This window comes from Ambystoma mexicanum, chromosome 11 (assembly GCF_040938575.1).
Source record: "Ambystoma mexicanum isolate Mex_15411 chromosome 11, UKY_AmexF1_1, whole genome shotgun sequence".
In the NCBI taxonomy this organism is placed as follows: Eukaryota; Metazoa; Chordata; class Amphibia; order Caudata; family Ambystomatidae; genus Ambystoma; species Ambystoma mexicanum.
Window position 1 is genome coordinate 710944449 of NC_090934.1, and position 21365 is coordinate 710965813.

At 44.1% G+C, this 21365-nt stretch overlaps 1 protein-coding gene across 3 annotated transcripts in view; it reads left to right on the forward strand.

Annotated features, from left to right (window-relative positions):
- Nucleotides 1–21365, forward strand: part of KIAA1549L (KIAA1549 like) — a 739655-nt gene that overhangs the window by 449055 nt on the left and 269235 nt on the right. For all 3 annotated transcript variants that reach the window (XM_069623580.1, XM_069623581.1, XM_069623582.1), the window contains 2 exons: nucleotides 152–320; nucleotides 3427–3486. In XM_069623580.1, the coding sequence (XP_069479681.1) occupies nucleotides 152–320; nucleotides 3427–3486 (229 nt within the window). The remainder of the gene's footprint in view (nucleotides 1–151; nucleotides 321–3426; nucleotides 3487–21365) is intronic.

Genomic DNA, 21365 nt, shown 5'->3' on the forward strand with positions numbered 1-21365 from the left:
ATAAGGTGCTATTCAATTTGACAATATTGTTAATTGTGCGTCGCCATAGATGATTCTCTCTATAATTTTAACAGTGAGAACAATTTCTCGGTTTATACCCGTTTTAGTATTGTTACTAAGATTGCTGTCTTTTTTATGTTTTGATGTTTAGATTGTGAGCACATCATTTAACACGGCTGAAAATGCCCTGACTTTGACATATGCAGTGAGGAATGGTGCTGCATTCATGAATGGCACGGCTTCCAGCAGCCTCCTCAATCAGCTGTCTGCAGAGCTGGTCTGGTCTTACCTAAACTACCCTCCTCTGATCATCGCAGAAGGTAAATATCCTACATCAGGCCTTAATGAGTACCTGTGACACAACACCATGAACGTTAAATGTAGGAAAGGAAAACAGTATCATACTTTAATGGTGTTGGGATGGTTAGTATTATAGCTGTAATTGAACGAGGAGCTTTGATTTAAGTTGAATCGAGAAACACTAGGATCAGCCTGGCTGAATTGTGAGTACTGATAGGTACCCACATTTGGAGAAAGAACTTAAATAATACATCACAGCCTGAAATATCAGTATACAATCTTGGAAATAATGTTCTTATAACAGGCTAGTTGTGACATCACAACTGACCTGTAATAAGAAAATGACATCACAAATGCTCTGTAATCCGGTATTACGCTTCATGTGATATCACAATGGCTGCTGCTTGTGCCAGCAAAGAGCAGAGCTCCAGCTCTCACTGCAGCACTTAAGGCTGCGACAGGCTGTTACAAATGTCACCCCGACAATCCCCCCCCTTCGAGTGGCTATTTGCTATTATTACCCCGGCCCGCAAGACCGTGGTACTAAAAGCATTTTGTGCAAAATGTAAAATAATGGCCGCTGGGGAAGAGAAAACAAAGTCTGTTTTTCCTTTTCATGGTGGCCATTGAAAAAAGTAAACAAAAAAATGGCCGCCATGGAAAGAAGCGAGTCCCTTCTTCCTTTCCATGATGGCCTGTCACAGATCGGGAGTGGATGTGCTGGGGCAGAAGTGTTCCCAGCACGTCCGCTCCCGAAATTGACTTTAAAGAAGGTCAGTGGGAGTTGGTGGTGGGGAGGGAATTTTGTGAATGGGGGGGGAGGGAGGGAACTGGGGGAGGGAGACCACACCAGAAGGGTGAAGATGGCGGCCTCCAACTGGGAAGCGGCTTGGAGTGGGGGGATTACTGCTGGTAATTCCCCTGTTCCGAGCCTTCACATTGGCTGAGAGGCTGCCACAACCCCTCGCGGTACTAATTCAGAAAAGCACTCAAGACCCACTTCTTCACGTTGCCCACCACACCACCTGACTCGCTAGACGCCATCTGCCCCTCTCCTTCCCGCCACGCTGTACAGCTGAACCCCTCCTCTGTGCCTCTCTGTATCCTACCCCCCGCTGTATATCTGTTCTGTTGTTACCTCTGAAAAGCACTCCATGTGTATCTGTATTGTCGTATACCTCTGTAAAGCGCTCCGTTGCTACAGAATGCAATATGATGTGAGCCTAAAGGTCAAGATTGGTCGATTATTTCACAACTGACATGGGACATTGAGATCTTGCCTTGGATTGTACTACTTTCAAGACTTAGAAACACCCTAGAAGAGTTTGTGTGATAAGGTCACATACCTTTAATCATTTTCTGACAATTACCACTAAACCCATAATGAGGCCCTCCACACCACAGTTAAGTTGTCCTTAACAGTGGTGTAGAACACTGAACTGTAATTTGGTGCACCTGTCCTACATGTAATGTAATGGTGAACATTAAAACTACACAACCCCAACAGATTGATTCCAAATACGATTTGCAAAGAAACTGAAGCACTGAATTCAATTCATTTTTGCATAAAGATGCTTAAACACAGTGATACATTCAATGATATTCACACCTCTTAATATGAAACGTTTTCTTTTTGTTTTATCTATATTTGTATTTGTACTATTATGTAGTGCAAAATTAACTAGGAAGCAACACTGCGCTGTATATGTTGAATGGGGCATTTACAATATGTGGCATGGGATGCCCAGGCCATGGCGGCGTGGTGTGACATGGGAACACAAGTAGCCTGAGTGTCGCCTAGGCATTAAGGTCTGAGTTCCTTCCGGACTTGCAAGAGCATTGGCATGGTCTGTATTGCCACCAGGATGATGCTCCATGCAGAGGTCTAACAAGACAAGTCCTGTTTCCTGTTTATTTTCCTTTCTGCCAGTTTATCTTGCTATATTTCCTTAGTCATTGCCTGCAGTTTTTTGCACTTTCTAAGACTTGGGCCAAAGTAGTTGTTGAAGGTTTCAATATTGTATGGCCATTTTACAATAAACAGGGGCTTATGTTGTCAGACCATCTGAATATATAAGCAAACACACGCATACAAATTGCGGATCATTACAAGTTTGCCGGTAGGGCTTCGGTATCACCGGCGGCCTATCGGCAACCTTAGCTTACCATTTCCAATGCCCGATATCCTGGTAATACCCGGTAATAGCATGATATTACGGGCAGCACAGAACAGTAAGCTACCATTCCCATGGAGTCTGTTAAGACTCCATGGGAATGGGAACACTGAAGCACCAGCACTGTTGTTAACATTGCCAGTGCTTCAGTGAATGTACTGCCGGTAGGGGCCTGACCTTCCATCGGGTCAGGCTTGCCGGTGGTTGACAGCCCCTATCGGCAAACACGGAATGAGCCGGTTCAAAAAGGTGCTGGTAGCGTTTTTACCAACACCTTATATCCGAGCCGGCTCACTTGTAATGAGGGCCATTGTCTCACCTTTTAGAACCATCCTTGTTCAGCACTCAAGCATTATTCAGGGTATGCAGGTGAACATGAAGTCAGTCAGATGTATGAAAAGGCCCTCTTTCCAAGGTGGAACTTCTGTGTCTGCCCTATGACACCGCTTCTCACCTATGTGGAATGCTGTCATCTGGCAGAGATCAGCACCTTGCTCTTTGATGTGAGCGTGTTGGTCGGTAGCCTTGCGAAGGCAATTAACCCAGAGCTTGCAATAAATCCTTAGGTCCATTCTGCAGCTGTATGGTGAGAGCAATGAACGCTGAATCTATCGAATCAATACACTACTGCAAAGAACATGCCAGCGTTATGTGATGTGTTATAAACATGAATGAAGTGCCTAGCTGGCCTTGAAGCGCTGTGGCTTGTCTGGGAATTCGGTAGCGCTTTGCATGAGCGTCACCTGATAGACTGTATATTATATTGCAGGAAAATAACAATTGCTTTGGCAGAGATGACTAGTCATGCAACATTCTCCATGACATTTCATATGTGTTGGGTGATATCTGTGTTCTTTAGACATTAGTTCTGCTGTTTGCCATCACTGACCAGATCTTTCCACGAGGTGGTAGGCCTTTGAATGACATAACATGCTTTGATTTTCTCTCTTAGCGTTGGTGTATCCAGTCATATCAACTGCAGAATCAACTAAGCCATACTGGGTGTACACAGGTGAGCTTTTACTGTTACCATGTCCACTACTATATTGCTTGAAATCTTTTTATTTGGACTTGAGATGATGCATTGTAACATATTCTGAAATTATGGATTAATTCATCATTGCAGTGGGTAGTTAGATCCATTTAACTGATAACCATAAATGGACAGAGGCATAATGTCACCTGTCTGCAAACAGGGAAGTTTACAAAATAGGGTACGTAGGGAGCAACAGAGGGAATGGGAGACACGAGAGCTGGGGAACTCTGTTTAAATCCTCAGGCAGCATCTGCCTACCATGTCTACCAGATCCCAGATTAGAGCGGCATAGTGGCATTCCAGAAACCAGACCCCTGCCTCTCTCTGCCCCTCCCTTCACACCCCACCTCTTCTCTTCTCCTAACACTTCAGGTCCCCTCAACACGCACAACCCTCTTTGCACCCAACCCAAGCCAGCACTCCCCCTCCACCTTACACCCTCACCCCCTCTTCACCAGCCACATTTCCCATCACTAAGCTTCGCTCAGACCACCTTGGCAAACACACTGCCTTTGCTCAGCCCCACCTACACTCTCGTACACACCTTTGCCTCCCAGACACCTCCATAAACACAGAGACCTCACCCCCCGAAGGACATCAGGCCTCATTATGAGTATGGTGGTCCGGAATTAACATGCCTGTAATTCTGTTTACTAGCATGGTTCTGGACTGGCATACTCCGAGTTCGGTTGCTGGGTGGCCAGAATTACTTCCAGCTTGGAACGGGAGGTAGTTCCTGCACTCCACCTTCACAAACTGCCGTTATTACCGGCACCAGTATTACCTGTGCCGGTAATACTGGCAAATCATCCAATGGAGTATTACTGGACTCCATGGAATGGGGATATACTGTATTTACCAATATCTGTAATATGCTGGGAATTCCGGCAGACCAGGTGCCAGTAATTCTGTTTGGTGGTATCCTGCTGGATTTACCAACAGGGTTTAACCAAACATGTAATGAGACCCGATCATCTCTTCACTCCTCTCCTCTGCTCACACCCAGATCCCACCCTTCTACCCTCTCGAATACCATCTTTCTCTCTCCTCCAGCTCCCAACCCAGTCCACTCTCTCTTTGCCTCCCCTGCAAAAACTCACAAGCCTGTGCCACCTCTACCCACCCCAAGCCTGCTGAACCTCAACTCTCTCCCATTCCCACCTGCCCTGCCTCCCCTTGCTTGCCTCTTCAGCTCATCCTCCTCTCCCACTGTTTCCTAAACTTACCTGAGCACACCCCTCCACACTCTCTCAGACAGTCCTTCTATGCCCATACCCTACGCCCCCTAAGAACTTGCCCCTCACAAGCATTTTTCGCCACCAGCCCTAGAGCACCTCCAGTTCCATAAAGTTCCAGGCTTTTTGTGACACACAAGTGAAACAAAACAGTTCTATAGGAGCCGTGCAGGGCTAGGAGGATGACTCCGTTCTCCTAGCTGGTTCCCCAATGTTCTTCATCATTTTCAGCAAAATTCCTTCACAGGGGTTTTCACACTTTCGACTTTCTTTATATTCTTTATTCTGCCTCCACTGGGACGACCCCAGCCCCCCAGATAAAGGGTGTATCGGCCACTTTTATTTCCTAAAAAATGACAAATTGTCCCAAAAAATAAAAATAGGGAATAAAAATAGGAAAAAGACATGTAGAATATTTCACCCCTGCTTTCACCCTCACAGCTCCATGGATATGTTTAGACCAGTAGTACACATAGTACCACAGGAAGAAACTGCTATTTTAACTTCTTGATTGTAAGAAGTAAACATGTATCCTTTAATGTGCATGAGTAAATAGGTGCAAAGAACGAAATATTACAAAAACATTTGTTTTTCAGTTAAAACATTTTTACTCACTTATAAAATGGTCTAATATTGCCACATCCAAATCTTATCTGGAGCACCAACCATGAAGATGCTCCCTGAGTCCCTCATGACTCTCCAGCAACACACTCCTCTGGAACTGTCCAGAGAATTGTGCTACAAAGAGATTCACTACTTTAGCTGCTTCTTGGTGTCTTACAGTCTCACATCTTCCCGGCCCCCTCCTGGTCTTATACCTGTTTCCGTTAGCTTCTCCAGGGGAACTTGTCACTGGTTTTGCCAGGGGTTGCGGGTCCACTTTCTCTAATTCAACTTCTTCTTTCACTGTACTTTTGCGGCCTACTTCTCTCCTTGGCCAGTTACTGCTGGTGGTCATAGCATAGTTGTCGAACCCCTTGGTCCACCCACGACAGTTCACGCCACCAGCACAGTCTCTTGCACTCTGCACACATTTACCTACGTGGCTCTGCTGTAGGCTATGGCAGGCAGTCTTGGCACTGTTGTCGGATCCGACAATCCACCCACTACAGGTCACGCCACCACCTTTCTGTCTTTCCAGGTTCACTGCGCCAGTTCCCAACTGACTCATTAAATGCTTCTCTGGCGTCCCGCTCCTACTTTCTTCAACTTTGGAGATGTGCCTTGCTGCAGTCTCCTGAAGCTCAAGTTCAGCCCTATGGCCTTCGATGCGGCCCCCTCGGTCACCAGATCTCCTTTTGGATGTACAATAGCTTTCAGCATACTAGAACCGCATGGGCCATGGCTGGACGGGTCAGAAGCCAACAAAGAACTCAGTCCTTCTTTGCTGTTGAGTTTAAATAGCGGGGACGGCCCCAGCATAACATCAGTCCAATTGATAGCATCTGATCGAGACTTTGTCATGCTCGATTGTAGCATTCTCAAGTTCTTCTTCAACCCTGTACCTATGACATTAGGATGGTTTGATATTTTACAATACCACATAATATCGACGTGAGCTTATTTGTAGAACGTTAGGGCATTAACATCAGCCTACAGGATTGCGGTTTAAAGGGGCTGTGTCCCCCAATCGCGTCCTTATCCCCAGGAGAGGAGCCCCTCTCCATGAGATCCCCCTGCATGTTACCACCTCTAGGGGTACTATTGGTTAGCAGCCTCACTTCCCTGGCCTCATGGAAAGGGGCTCCCCCTGGGGAGAAGTGACACTACTGGAAGGATCGTCACACAACCTATCTATTTATTTACTTTACTTTTTTGTTTGACACTGCCCCTACCCAGAGGGTCTCAGAGCGCCGTAAATGGTTCAAATATTGATAAGGTTGGAGTTACAAAATGTTTTCAGGAAATTATAGGAAGATTAGGATAGACAAGTGATAGCAGTGGAGGAGGATACGGTTATGTGTGGGGAAACAGGTGTGTTTTGAGGTTCTTTCTGAAAGTGGTGATGGAGGATGCAGTGCATATTTGGAGAGGTAGGGTCTTGTGTGCCATAGGTGTCCAGGGGTAAATGCTTGTTTTTGTGTGCATGTGAATTTGCAGAGTAAAACGTGTTGAAGGTAAAGGTATTGGCTGTATTGTCTGGTGTTTGTGTGGGTGAGGGGTTTGCATTTGTCATGAGGATGAGATGGAGTTTTGTGGTTGATGGCTTTGAATGCAATGCAGAATGCTTTGATGGCGATTCACTTGGGTATGGGGAGCCAGTGGTGCTGGGCAAGAGCGGGGGTGATGTGTGAATGTTTGGGTAGGTGGAGGATGAGTTTGGCTGCCGCCTTTTTTTTGGCTTGCAGTGCGGCAAGGGTGCTGTTGGGGAGTCCAGTGAGGAAAACATTTTCACAGTGCATCTTAGAGAGAACCAGTACTTGGACTGTAGTGCGGAAGTCATCAGGAGGAAGATGTCTGATTTTGCATAGGAGGTGTAGTTGAAGATCGCATGTTTTCTGTGAAGGAAAGGGGGATTGATGGTGAAGCCAAGGAATTTGAGAGGTGTGGAGAGGGATATGTGTAGGTTGTCTATGGTGAATTCTTGGATCCAAGGTGGGAGGTCAGGTTGGTGCCTTACGGGCGGATGAGGAGGTGTTCTGTTTTGGAAGGGTTGAGTTTGAGGCAGTGGCTGGCCATCCAGTTGGTGATAGTGGAGAGTCAGATTTTGAGGGTCTGGAGTTGTGAATGGAATGAGATTTGAAAGTATATTGGTGTTCCATCTGCATATTGGTGTAAATGTACATTGTGCTTGCTAAGAGTCTGCCCAGGGGATTCAACATATAGGTTGAAGATGAGTGGAGATAGGGAGGAACCTTGTGGGACCATATACTTGATAGGTGTGGGATCTGATACATAAGGGGGCATGTAGAGTGTCCTGTCAGTGAGAAAGGAGGTGAACCAGTCGAGTATGGTGCCAGAGAGATTCATCCTGTGGGCTAGTATGTCTAGTAGAACGGTGTGGTCGATGGTGTCGAAGGCTGCCGAGAGGTCGAGGAGTATGAGTAGTGCTGTTTGTCCTTTGTGGTGCTGTGGAGGTCATTGATGGTGTGAAGAGTAGCGGTCTCAGTGCTGTGTTCAGGCTGAAATCCAAGATTAGAAGAGGTTGAGTTGACTGTGGTGAAGTGTTGTTGCAGTTGGATAGTTACAAAGCGTTCCATGATTCTGGCGAGGTATGGTAGGATAGTAATGGGGAGCAACGTATTTTTTTAAGAGGGCTGAGATTTGTCCTGTTTTCAGTGCAGTGGGGATAGTACCATGTGAGAGACAGGATTTAATAATGTTGAGCTGCATCCATTTGCATGACCACCATCTAAGGTGGTCATGCAATTGGATGCAGAGTGAGGTGTGCATGCATCATCCAGGAAGTGTGCAGGTTTTGTTTTGGCAGTGAGCGTGATGAGGTGCAAGGTGTCCCATGTCTTTGAATGTTTGCGAGGGGGTGGGTGGGAGAGCTGAGGGGAGGGCTGTGCTGATGTGTATTTTGGAGTTCATGAGGGAGTTGCATATGGCTGTGGATTGGGTGCAAATCTGTGTATGGTGGTTTAGAGAGGGACTTGACGGTATTAAGAGATGATTTTAAGGGACAATGAGAGGGATTTGACCCTATCCACTCGAGTGTGTCCTGTTCCTCTGAGAATGTGCCAATCCCTCCAAGACAGTGAACAAAGGGAGCCTTGAGGGCTGGGCTCAGAACCCTGTTGTGGGTAAACCTCAGCTCCAGACAGCAATACACAAAAGCTCTGACAACTGTAGGAGTCATAGTAAAAAAATAAATAAATAGGCCACTGTGTCACATCAGCTATACCTTTTATATTCCTATTTAGCCAAACTGCCACCAGTCTTTGGGGATATATATTTATGTATAATTTCAATCATGAGGGCTTAGTCTTAAGGGCAGCTCACGGCTATGGAATGCTTTGGATTCCAGCAGGCTGTTTCAGTAATGTACATGTTACTCTAGGACTACCATGTAGATAAGCCACCTGGCAGTTTCTGCGATGTCAGGAGATAGTGTTCAGCGAGGAGAACACATGTGCACTCTACTTTGTCTGCATCGGGCATTTAGATTGTGAGGCCTGATTAGCAGAGCTCACTTTCTGGAAGAGTAAAACCAGCATCATTTTACATATGATAAAATTACAAATCCTATGACTTGTACACTTGCACACAGGGGCGTTGCTAGGGGGGGGGCTAAGGGGGCTATAGCCCCTGATCTTTTGGTTGTAGCCCCGGATAGAATCTCAGGAGCTACAGCCAAAAGACTAGCTAGCCCCCAGTCCCAACAGTTCTGACATCAACTTAGCCCCAGGTCTTTTCCAGACCTAGCACCTCCCCTGCTTGCACAGATGGCATTTCTTCACAGGCGTGATCAGGTAAGTGATGGCTGGTCAAACACAGTGCTACTGTCCCCTGGAACAAAATGTTCTCAGAGAATAGGGTCCAAAGTATTGAGAGCTTAAGCCAGCAATGGAAGAATAACCATGTTACTGAACATTGGATAGCAGAACAAGGTTTAAATGTTGAAAGTGGGGGAAAGGTGGATGTCGAGGGCAAGAAAACACCCTACCGCAAAACCCACAAGCATACATTGAGAGTTACAGTGTACAGTGTGGGATTTCACTGTATAAATTGGGGGATTCCGGGGAATGGAGATGAGAAGAATGCCATTTTGCCTTCAGTAGACGTGGAGTCTGTGAAGTGTTATCCTGCTGTATTTGCGGGGACCTGTGTGAAGGAAAAATGGGTTGCTATCCTCAGTGAGCAAGGTTACTGAGAGGAAACAAAAATTGAGATGTTTGCTGCAGATAATGCCAACAAGGTGTGTGGCATGTAGCAAAGCAGAACTGGCATTATAAAGGACCCATCAGAGCTTGTTACAAGATGGAGGACAGAAAAAGGGTTGAGCACATGGTACTTGGAGGGAGTAGGGTGCAGGCGCCATGGTTACAGAAAGCTGACTGATAGGGAGCAGATAAGACAGGAGTAGAACGGATCCGAGTTAAGTTCAAAAGAAAGGTACATGATGGCATGGGTCTGGGGTAAATATATTGATGCTGGTTGCCTAACCTTAGAAGGGGATCCCCTGCATGAGTTTAATCATAGATATGAATGGGTAAATAGTATAATTATCTTTGGCTCTGAGATGGGTTGCCGGTCCTAAGTGAAAAGATCTCTTTTATAAAGATCTTTTTGCTAAAAGACCGATATAGAAAGACCGCTCTGCGCTTGCACAACACAGTCTTTCTAAATTAAACCGTCATGCCACTGCCACACACGAGTGTGTGCAGGGGCTGGCAGGCCCTGCAAGACCAGGAAGCGGAGGGCAAGGAGAAGGGGTAAGTGTGTGGGTGCGTGCGTGTTGCGTGTATGTATGTGTTTTAGGTGGGGGTGGGGTGAGCGGAGGGGGCTGGGCCTGAAATCCCAATGGAGAGGGTGGGGTGGGGTGGGGTGGAGTGCTGAGGAACAATGAGGGCATCTGGGGGTGGAACCCCAGAATATAAGTATTTTTTAAACACATTTTAAAGGTCTCAAGAGAAAAAGACCTTATCAATGCTGTCTTTACGATCAAAAGAAAGTCAGGCATTGTAAATCAGTCTTTCTCTCTTGAGACCTTTAAAATGAGGTATTTCCACATAAAGCCGGGTCACTAGAGGTAGATTGGAAGTAACTTTAATCTCTGAAATACTCTTCAGCCCATTGTCAGTAAAAGGCATAAACCTGAGTCAGGTTAGACTTCTTGAGATCACTGAGTATGAAGGAGGATCTCACTGGACTCATTGTGTTCATTCAGATAAGTAAAATGGTCTACAGTTTGGAAACATCCATAATTAAACTCGTAATCTGTGCCCAGGAAGCATATTGTCTGCTAAAGTAGGTTGGCTAAAAATATGAACGAGTGTCCACTTCAAAAGGTGCATGAGGCCAGGCCAGTGTGAAGGACCAGACCCACACACAGGGGTCATATTTATAGGTGTGTTCGGTTAGGAAAATATTAACAGCCAGAGGGTTGGGCAAGATGACTGCTCCATCAGCAGAAAGTGTAGTTAATATTATATTTCAATGAGATCTAAAACCAAGACACTTTTTACCATTAACATAGACTAATCCTTTACAAAATACCTGAGAGCACGTCAATTATATTGTTTTCCCATGGGTTCTGCAGGAAGAATGACAGTCTAGCGCTGCTGGTAGCAGCCCCCAAGATTATTGTGAAGTGCCTCTGAGGCACTGAGCCACGATAAACACCAACGCAGATTGCTCACAGTGTTTAGAGCCTCCCTATGTCTAGATTATGTAATGGACAGACAGAAAGAGAGAAAAGAGCAGAGTCAACAGCTACCCCTGTTCAACCACGCATTGGGGGTAGGCATGAAAGGCAGCAGGCTAGGTTTAACAAATACTAGCTAAGGGTGGTCACAGAAAAGGCTGGAGAGTTCAAGGAGTCAATTTAATTTAATTGAAAGATTGGACACACATAAAATTGTAGGCCCAAGTACACGAGATTGGACCTTAAAACACACACATATGTCCAGGAGGTCAACAAAGTCAAATATTTACACTCCACATTAAAGTGAGGGTTAGTAGCATAGATCTTTGTGCAGATTCATATACTACTTTTGATTAGTAGTATGTTATTGTTGTCAAATGGACAGACAGAAGCCACCCCTATGATGCTCAAACTAGATAAGTCACAACTGCTCTAATGAGATCACAGAATCATTGTTCAACCAATTTTGTCCTGCTATTGTCATCTCTGTTATATGGTGGGTCTGTTCTCCCCTGTCATAGAGTTTTCCACTAGTGGCCAGGTCTTCAGAAGCCTTTCTAGCCAGACAGCAAGTGAATGGCCTGGCCTCTGTCTTTTCACCAGACAGAACGGTAAGGGACGAAGCAGTTTCATGTCCTTCTAAGAGGTAGGTGGGAAAGAATCTTTTGGGGCCAAGTACACTCTGCAGAAATTGGATTAGGGGATTCTTGAAAAGCAGGTCATGTAGGATTCATCAGAAAACACAGAAGGAAAAGTCGAAAGAGTAATCCAATAGGTGTACATAACTGCAGCAATGGGAAGAGGGAGGCCGAGCACGGCATACTGGGTTGCCCTTCCCGAGGAAGCCATGCATGGTCGTTCTGCACATGGCCACCCTTCGGAGCCATGGTGCTTCCAAAAACATATGATCGAGCGAGGGAGTTGACCATCTGGAGCTCCAGGTGGTGGCAATTCACCAACCATGGGTATATGAGCTCAGATTGTTACCTGGTGAAGCAGAAATCGAGCAAAGACATAGTTGTGATCAGAAAAGGCTAATGAGAAGAGCGCAATATGATGAGAGAACCCATCTACAGGATTGAAAATGTGAAGTCCACAGTCATTGGCCACAGAACAATTAGGACCTTGAGAGTCTGTTTGACACAGAAGGTCTATAAAACAGGACTGAGAAAGTGGCAGTGTGCAAACTCTGAAAAGGAAGCCGGAATGGACAATAAGGGTGCGAGAGTCGGAAGAAGACTGGTGAAAGGCCCAAAGAAATACTGCAGCGAGCTGAAAGCCATTGATGCTGGTGCATAAACAAAGTCCAGTATCCCAATTATGCATAACAAAGATTGTGAGTAACAAAGCGTGTGAGCAAGAGAACATGTATGTGGGGACAGGCAGCCCAGTATATCACACATTATGAAACGTGAGCATGTTAATGCATGTTGGGTAGCCAAGTGAATAAACCCACACCAAATTAAAAAAACAAGTGAGATAGAGTGCCTAATTGCATACTAAGATATGAAGTCCAAGAAAACCTACAGAAAGTATAAAAGAGAGACTTGAACAAATAACCCATGCTGGGAAGGAAATCTAACAACCCAAGACAAGTGTAATGAGCATTGTGAGATGGGGAGAGTGCATGCAGGCTAGGACACATATTCCAATACAAACAAACCTGACAGAAAATCTAAAGAGGTGACTTAAAGAGATAACTAATGCTGGTAACAGAGCATTGAGAGAACAATGTATGATGCGTAAAGGGCTACACAGCCCATTCCAAGGTGAGGGATCACTGAGAGAACAGTCTGGTGCATGGTGGGAAACTCAATATTTTCAAAGTGTAAGAATCATTGAGCTAAGAAAGTATAATTCATGCTGGGATGCACAGTCCATTCCAAGTTTAAGAATCATTGGAAGAACAAAGTCTGATGCATGCCGGGAAGAAAAGTGCATTCAAATGTCAGAATCATTGCAAGGATGGCTTCCTCACCTCCTGCCTCCAGGGGGACACTTCCACCTAACTCCACCTCTCAACCACACTTACCTGCTGCTTCACCTGCCAAGCCACATGGCCTGTAAATGCCTACTGCTTCCTTGTCCCGCTTTAGGCCCTCATCCCAACTTCTCCACTGAGTGTCATGCGAAGGGAGAATAAACTAAAAATAGTTCCCTGCTAACCTTTTGCATGGCAGACATTTTTTGATGTCGTTTTTTTGCATGTGAAACAAACTCAGCACCATTTCAAGTTTTGAAATAATAGAACTATTGGCACCACGGACAACATACCCTAGTGCTAATAGCTAACCCCCTTGGTGGGTAGCATTAACACCTGATAATGGCGCTGGTGCACGTGTTCGCTCAAGCCTGTAACTTGGGCCTTGGGCCATTACCAGGCAGTAATTTCCTCCAACTCTGGGTTATTCCTTAATGAATTCCTTTGGAATGTTCAAGTAGCATTCTCATTGGGCAGTCTGTGGGTTATACAAACCTGTATGGCTGGTCTTTTGTTGAGAATCCTTCATTCTAAAGCTGCCAGCAGTGCAGGCATACTTGTAGCCAATTCCCTGTGAGAGTCCATGCAAATTGATGTACTAACAACTGCTATATACTTATTTATACCATGAAAACAACACTCTTGATACTTTATAGCATGGTTACTCATTATGTGGCCCTTTAGATGTTTTGGACTACAAATTTCATTAACCTTCACTTTTGACTATGCTGGCTAGGCACCTTGGATGTTGAATTCCAGCACATTTAGAGGTCTAGATAACGAGTAGCCATCCTATATAGTATGAACAGCTTGTAGGTAATAATAGCTTTATCAACCTCACTCTATGGCTGTATCAGTAGATATAGACATGCAAACCTCATTAAGTGGCCTCACTTCTGTGCCTCAGGCCTGGAACTCAGTATTCTGGACCATAAAACCCCACAAGGCCCTCAAACCCAGTCAATAAAGCTTAATGATTACACTGCAATGTTAGCAAGCCATTGTAAACAATGTGTCAGCAGAGGACCTTAACCACCATTACAAAGCCTTATAATTCTCTCCCAACATCTCACATCAATGCTCAGTGCCCTCCTTAGCCAACATTCCACCAGGAAAATGCTCACTACAATTTTCTGAGCAACTTCTACAGCTGTTTTCTCTGGTTTCTAACCAGTTGTGAACTTGTTTTGTGTTGTTGACATATCATAATGGCATTAACGCCCTGGGTGGCAGGGCTATAAGAGATCTATCATCCCTTACCCTCGTTATGCATACTTGGCTTCTCCTCTGGCCCATGCTTCTGGTATGGGTCAATAACACCTGTTACAGCCCACCCCACCTGGACTGGAATGCCTCTTTCAGAGAACCAGGTTTAATACATGCAAGGAAGTTAAGTCCAGTCAAAGTCTAACAGACATTGAAAGAGTAAAGTTGTGTGCACATTGAGACAAGAAGTCTGATATTCATTCCAAGTCTAGAAAAAGACTGAATGAGAGAATTAATTATAGGCTGGATATCTGGAGCAGAGTGGTAGAGAAACCATTGTTTGAAACCAGTGAACGAAAGAAAGTAAAGGACATTTATTCTAAATCTATGGCAAGATAAAAATGGGAACTTAAAATGTGATTGTCAACTTATTTGTCGACAGAAAAGAAATTATTAGACGTACTTGAAAGACTAAGAAATATGCTGAATTACGTTGTATAATTGTCGAAGGAGTGATATAGAAAATGAATAATGTAGTCTTTACTGTGTGAGAGTATAAACAAAATGGTGTGTGAGCACAAGAAGTAGTGGTCATATCCTGGGAAAGGTAAGTCACAAATCCCAAGGTGGATTGAGGTTTGAGGAGGACAAAGGTAATAAAGTAGAAACATTGAAGGAAACGGGGCCTGGGGGCAGCTATAGAGTGAAGAGAAGAAGAGATAGACGCAGGTGAAAGTGAACCCTTTACCTCAATTATAGTGATTGAAGAGTTCAACTCATCTGCTCTGCTCTGTACACAAGTAGAATCCTTTTGATTGTAATGTATCATAGTCAGGAAGGTGCTGGTAGTGTCCACTTCATCCATCTTGACTTACAGTGATGTATGGCACAGTAAGAAATCCACACATGATTTCATGCATCTCCTCTGAGCTGAGATGGCATGCAAAAATGTGTGGCTTTAGTGCCATCCTTCAGGTGGATCTTAAATGTGGTGCAGTGGTGGCGGCTCAGTGGTGTGCGGATCTTTGAACAGTTGAGGGAGATAGAATAAAATGTGTGCTATGAAGGGGTCTTTGCCTTTATCGATTTGAGAGGATAATCCTTTGCTGTGAAATGGAGGCTGGGGAATTTGGGCTTCCTCACATGCCTTTGCTTTAAAATGGTTTGTGTGAGTGCTTTTGCACTGTGCTGCAGTTGAGTGCTTGTAAGCACCTAAAATTGGGACCACCATTTTCTGTCACAATGCAGCATTAATTGGTTTACAGGAACAAAAAACGATATTGTTCTGTTTTAGATAACCACACACAGCAGGACCCACATTTAGATTTTAAAAATTCCGCTAATTAAGAGAAGGAAGATCTTCATTACCTTACAAAAATTCCATATGTGATAGCGCTTCAATGTTGTGAGAAACTCACCACATTCCAGGCCTGGTGGCTGATTTGCTCCTTCTTTTTTATCTAGAACAACTGATCCAAGTTGGTTAACATTTGATGATTTGCACTATTGAAGCAAGAAAACATGGATCCATGTTGAGCAAATAATCTGCATTGAAAATGATTAAACACCCACACACATACATATATGTTTGTAAAAACAATCCAAGTTTATTTATTGGTTAATAGACATTCACAGTGGCTCGTTCCAATTAAAAAAAATATTCGTATGCATTACATGGAATAAAAAGTTTCATATTCATATTTCATGCAAAATAAGTCTCCAGTTTATAACAGATCACATTGGTTTGAGGTATTCTAATAGCAGTAGAACCTCCTTTGAAGTCATGACATTATTTTTCAGAAATATAGATCTCAATAACATGTTCCCTCAAGTAACCATTGGGGATATGAACAGATAACGTGATGTATGTCTGCCAGTGATGTATTTACAATATGACCAACTGTGCCTAGGCCATCATGTTGCCACTAGAGAAACATTTTAATAGAAGTTCATTTCAATTTACTTGTCAATTTTTAAAAAAAATTACATTTAGTTTAGTTTTTCAGAGTCTAATACACAACAATGTTTGAGAGTTTTGAATCTCTTAGTAGTTAATGCACTCTGACAGCTGAAGTCTTTGATAGCCAAACTTGAATATATGCTTGATATTTACAAAAGCTTTATTGTTAGGGTGGCTTTTGTATAAAAGAAAAAAATGAAATGTGTACCAAACCGAGCATGCACAAGGTATTTAGTGATTGAATCATGCAACTCTCATGGACATATATGACAGACATACACCTCTTTGGTCTTTATGTTCCCAGAATGTTCCCTAATATGCAAAACAGCCAGAACCTCCTTGGTTTTATTGGTGCCACTCCCGATTTGTTCTATACACATGTATTTTCTCATACAATTGCAAAATATTAGGGTTTTCCTCCAGAAAAGTAAAGGTTAAAAATGATAGATCATTTTACAATACTAAGTCAAGTATAAAAAGGGCTGTAAAATGATGTTCAGGAGCAAGCACTACTTTCCCTCCCCGACCCCACATTTCGGAAGACTGTGGCCGCCAAAAAAGTGCAAGCATCAAATAGCACGTACAGAAGTTAAAATGGCTAAGAGTAAATCTAAATGCGCACGTGCATCAAGAAACCTGTGAAATGATACCCAAAGCCATAGAAGGGGGAGAGAAAATAACTGGAAAGAAGAAAGATCTGAGGTGTCCCGTCAAGATATCTCTTTGGCCATCTTTACAGAAGCTGCCCAGTGTTAAGCAGGCAAAAGGCATCCCTGGTGGGTTTATAATGTGTATTTGGTGACATTCAGCAGTTCACGCTCAGTGCTACCAGTAGAACAGCTGCAAAGTATGTCACACAATGCATAACAGTTACATGTATAAGTACCTTTTACATGAATTTGATTTTAAATAAAAGGCATGGCTTTTGCTGTGAAACAGTACCTCAACGACAGCAGGAAATCTAGATCTGTATCTCAAAATGTTCCTTTGTATTGCACAGTCTAATCCACTCAAAGGAGTGAACAAACATTTTAAATTACCAGAAATGCTAGCTGGCCAGACCCATAGCCTAAACCACACCCACAGAGGTAATGTTGTACTAGAACACACACTCCATTACTCAGTTTTATTTTTAGGGTAGTTTGGACAATGGAATAAACCGCAATGTTGTAAATAGTATCTACCACATAATTTGTTATAAAAGCTACCTGCACTACGCCACTATGAGGAATGCTGTTGCTTCCCACCCATGAATGTTATGTCCAGGGTCACCCTTATCTATTACCCCACCGTGAGAATGCTCAGCCAAAGGTCCCAATCACCTTCTCCAACTGTCTTTACCCCTCTGACGTCTTTATGCCAGGCAGCGTTTCAAGATTTCACTTGTGATTTTGCCATCTCCTAACCGCATTCCAGCCCAGGGGATTGGCAGCGCATGGGCTGCAGCAGGTGGTAACTTGACCTATCTCCATTACGCCCTCTGCTAGCACCATGGCTGTAACCATGAGGAGGTTTAGTTACTTTTAAGCAACATTTTTTAAAAGATGTGCCTGAAACACCTGCATATATTTCATATGTAAACTTTAACCTTTCACAAGACTGCGTGTAGAAATGTAGTTGTATTGCCCGAAACATTCCTATTACAGACCAGTCTAGGTGCTTTTCATGGGGTAACAGTGGACAAATAGGTAAAAACCAGATATTAGCATTGAAACCAACATTTCTCATTCAAACCATCCCTTGCTTATGTCTATTTTGCAGACAGTTTATGTTCTGATGGCTTCTGCTCAATAACTGTTCTCTGACTAAACCGAAAGTAGGTCGTCGGCCTCAATAAGTACCTCTCGTGCACTCAACTGTAGAACACACTGCCTTCTCCAAATCCTGGACAGCAGAGACCCGAAGACACATTTTCAACTAACATAACATAAAAGATAACAGGCTTGAATTAGAGCGGAAGCACTAACTTTCTAATCCTCTAAGGCTGAAAGACTCCCTTATGTTTTAAGGAGCCAAAATGGGACACGATGGTGGTGAAGGGGTGTAATTTGGCCAAGGTGGACAGAGTCTGTTGAAGGAGCAAAATCTGGTGAAGGGGCAGAATCTGGCAGAGGTGGAGTAAAGCTGTGGATTGGGGGGCGCATTAACTTAGTTGGGCCTAGGGCAGCAGAAAGCATAAATACGCCACAGATGTCTGCTAGGGCCATATTACAAACAGGTTGATTCTTTTAACTCTGGCAATATGCTTCTATGCTCCCTCTATGGCATATATTGATAATTGACTCAGTTTCAAATTGAAAAAGAATTGCCTCTTACCAGGATCATATATTTCCTTACGACATCTTTGTTTCCTCACATACAGCAGACTTAATCACTCCCTCTATATTTTGACTCAACAACAATTAAAATCAAGATTAAAACTAATATTGAAAACCTTTTTCTTTATCAAAACTGCAATGCATTTTTTGACATAGCTTCTAAATCCATATCGTCTATACTCAATACACGTAATGCGATATCTTTAGCTTTATCAGTCATGTACTGATAATAATTCCTGTGTCATTTTTCCTCTCATGGTAGTAGGTACAGCTGTAATAATGGCAAGCCAATTTCTTCTCCCTTGTAGCCTTTATACATAATACTCCAGGTTCCTAACTCAAGCCTGTGCGCCAGAATGGGAGTTGGTTGGCAGAGGTGCTTTTCCATGCATTGGGTTCTACAATTTCAGCAATATTTTTCTCCCAAGCAAAAGAACCCAAAAAGTATTGATGAAGGAATTTTCAATTTGCAAGATTTCTAAGAGCAATATTAAACTTTGCACGTTTCTGATGAAGAAAGACCCAATGTACACACCACAACATCATTTACACCTGCTCTCACTTTAAGAGTTTTGAAATGAGATTTCCAAGTAAGAGCCCTGTCAAACGCATACCAAGATAGCCGTATTCTTGCAACCCCTCCAACCTTTCTAAATTTAACTTTGCATTTTTTTTATATGTGAAAACACAAGATGTTAGTTGCTGAAAAGTCAGTTTGTAAATTATTCAATATGCAATATTTCTGTAACGCAAGAAGAGAGCATTGAAACTGGATAGGTTTTTAATCGAGAGCACCTGTAACATCAGCATAAGACATCACTTCTAACTATGCATTGGATCATTTCGGCAGAAATAGTCTTGCCGTCTGAAGATTAATGGAGCAAAAATGCAACTTTCTTTATATCAGTTTGCAGTCTACATTATTTCACTGACCTGACCAGCTGCCCCCACTTGAAATTGAACCCATATGCTAACATATATTTTTGGTTTTGGTGAATTTTTTGTGGTGTAAGCCGCACATTTGCCAAAAGCCAAATGAGAGAGCGAGGGAAATGGGGTTCTGAACTGAGAATATCTGGTTGGCATAGCAACCAACAATGCCACAGCATGAAAAGCCCATCTCACAAAAATCTCTTTTTCCGAACTCCTGCGCAGTACTATCCAATGAGGAGCTGCCTAACATGATTTGCTGCAATCATCAGCTTTGTAAGAAGCAAGTCAACTGGGTTTCTCCATGTCCCAGCTGCTCCGAAGCGATTCGCTTCATTAGGCTATTAAGCGCTCAAAGAAATTAAAAAACAGCTGCAGGCGGGTGTTGGCTCGGAGGCTCTGACTAAAAATAGCATTCTTTCGGGACCGTGCGCCACACATGAGCCGCAGTTGTTGTACTGGAAAAAAAGAGGGAAAACATTGAGAAAAAGTCACTGACTTTCCAAGAAGCAGTCGCAGGTAGCCAGCAGAAGGTGCCCCCGTTTTGATTGGTTTCATCGAGTGTATCCTGCCATGCCTCAAGACCTTCCTTTTTTCTTCTGCCTTCGCTCCCCCTCTCCCCTGCTGATCTGTTCTCTCTTGGCACAGTGCACCTGGCCACCCTCTGTCCTCCGGGCCCAGGTACCTGTTCACCCTGGCCACCCTCCTGCACGGCCTCCGGGCCACCCCTTGCACTGGGGTCTCTATCTGTACCCATACAGCCCCCCCTTTTTCTTCCTGCACCTATCAGACCTACCCTGTCTGCTGCCTTAAACCTAGCACTTACAAATTGCTGGCTGCACAAAAACTGTTTGTTGCCTTTTTTATTTATTTATTGTTATTTATCTGTTTCTCCTCTGCTTCCCACTTTCCACTTCTCCCCCCTTCCATGCACTTTTTGTCTCCCCCTCCCCCATGCACTTGTGCATTCTCAATGTCACTGGGCCTAGTAAGATCGCTGTTTTGTTCTCTCCTGTTCCCCTCTCTTGCCTTGTCGCGCTCTGAAACACTTGTGTACGAGCGCAATAGAAATAAAATATCAATATCAATATCAATGAAAGGTTCCTTGTGGGAAGGCAAAAGAGAATGCCCCCCCTCCTTCAGTGGCAGCCACCACGTCATACGTTCTCTTAACAAGATGGCTTTCATGCAGCTCCGCCCACGACCTATGAGGCTGTGGCCTGGTGGGCAAATGCACGAGTGAATTAGACAGAGTACTTTCATTGCAGGCAGGGGAGTTGCTAGGTCTGGAAAAGACCCGGGGCTAGGCTGATGTCGGAACTTTTGGGACTGGGGGCTAGCTAGTTTTTTGGCTGTAGCTCCTGAGATTCTATCCGGGGCTACAACCAAAAGATCAGGGGCTATAGCCCCCTTAGCCCCCCCCTAGCAACGCCCGTGATTGCAGGCCCAAAGAACGATCTCCGAGATGCCTGGATGTGTGATTTCACAAGAAGCACCAGTAGGGGGTGCAGACCAGACCCATTGCACATAGAAGTGGGATGTGTCATTATCGTTTACTTTCAGCTGCCGCAGTCGTTTTTCCGTTCTGTTTTGTATACATTGTGGTATGAATGTTGCATGTTTTTTTTCTCCAGCTCCCCAGTCTGTGGTCTGTTTTACCCGCGCTCGTGTCTCCCTGGCTTCTAGGGGTGAGACGGGAGATGTCTGCCTGTGTGAACTAGTCTAGCTAGATAGGGGTGAGTTACATGGGTTTCCAAGTTGGAATTGATGTCGCTTTGTGGCTGGATCTGGTGTCAGCTATACACAAGCTTAATTGTCACTCTACTTGTCCTCTGTGAATTATACATCTCTGAGAATGTCACCCCCACAGAGGGTGCTTTGCCTTCCACCATGGTTGACCGTCATTTGTGTTGCA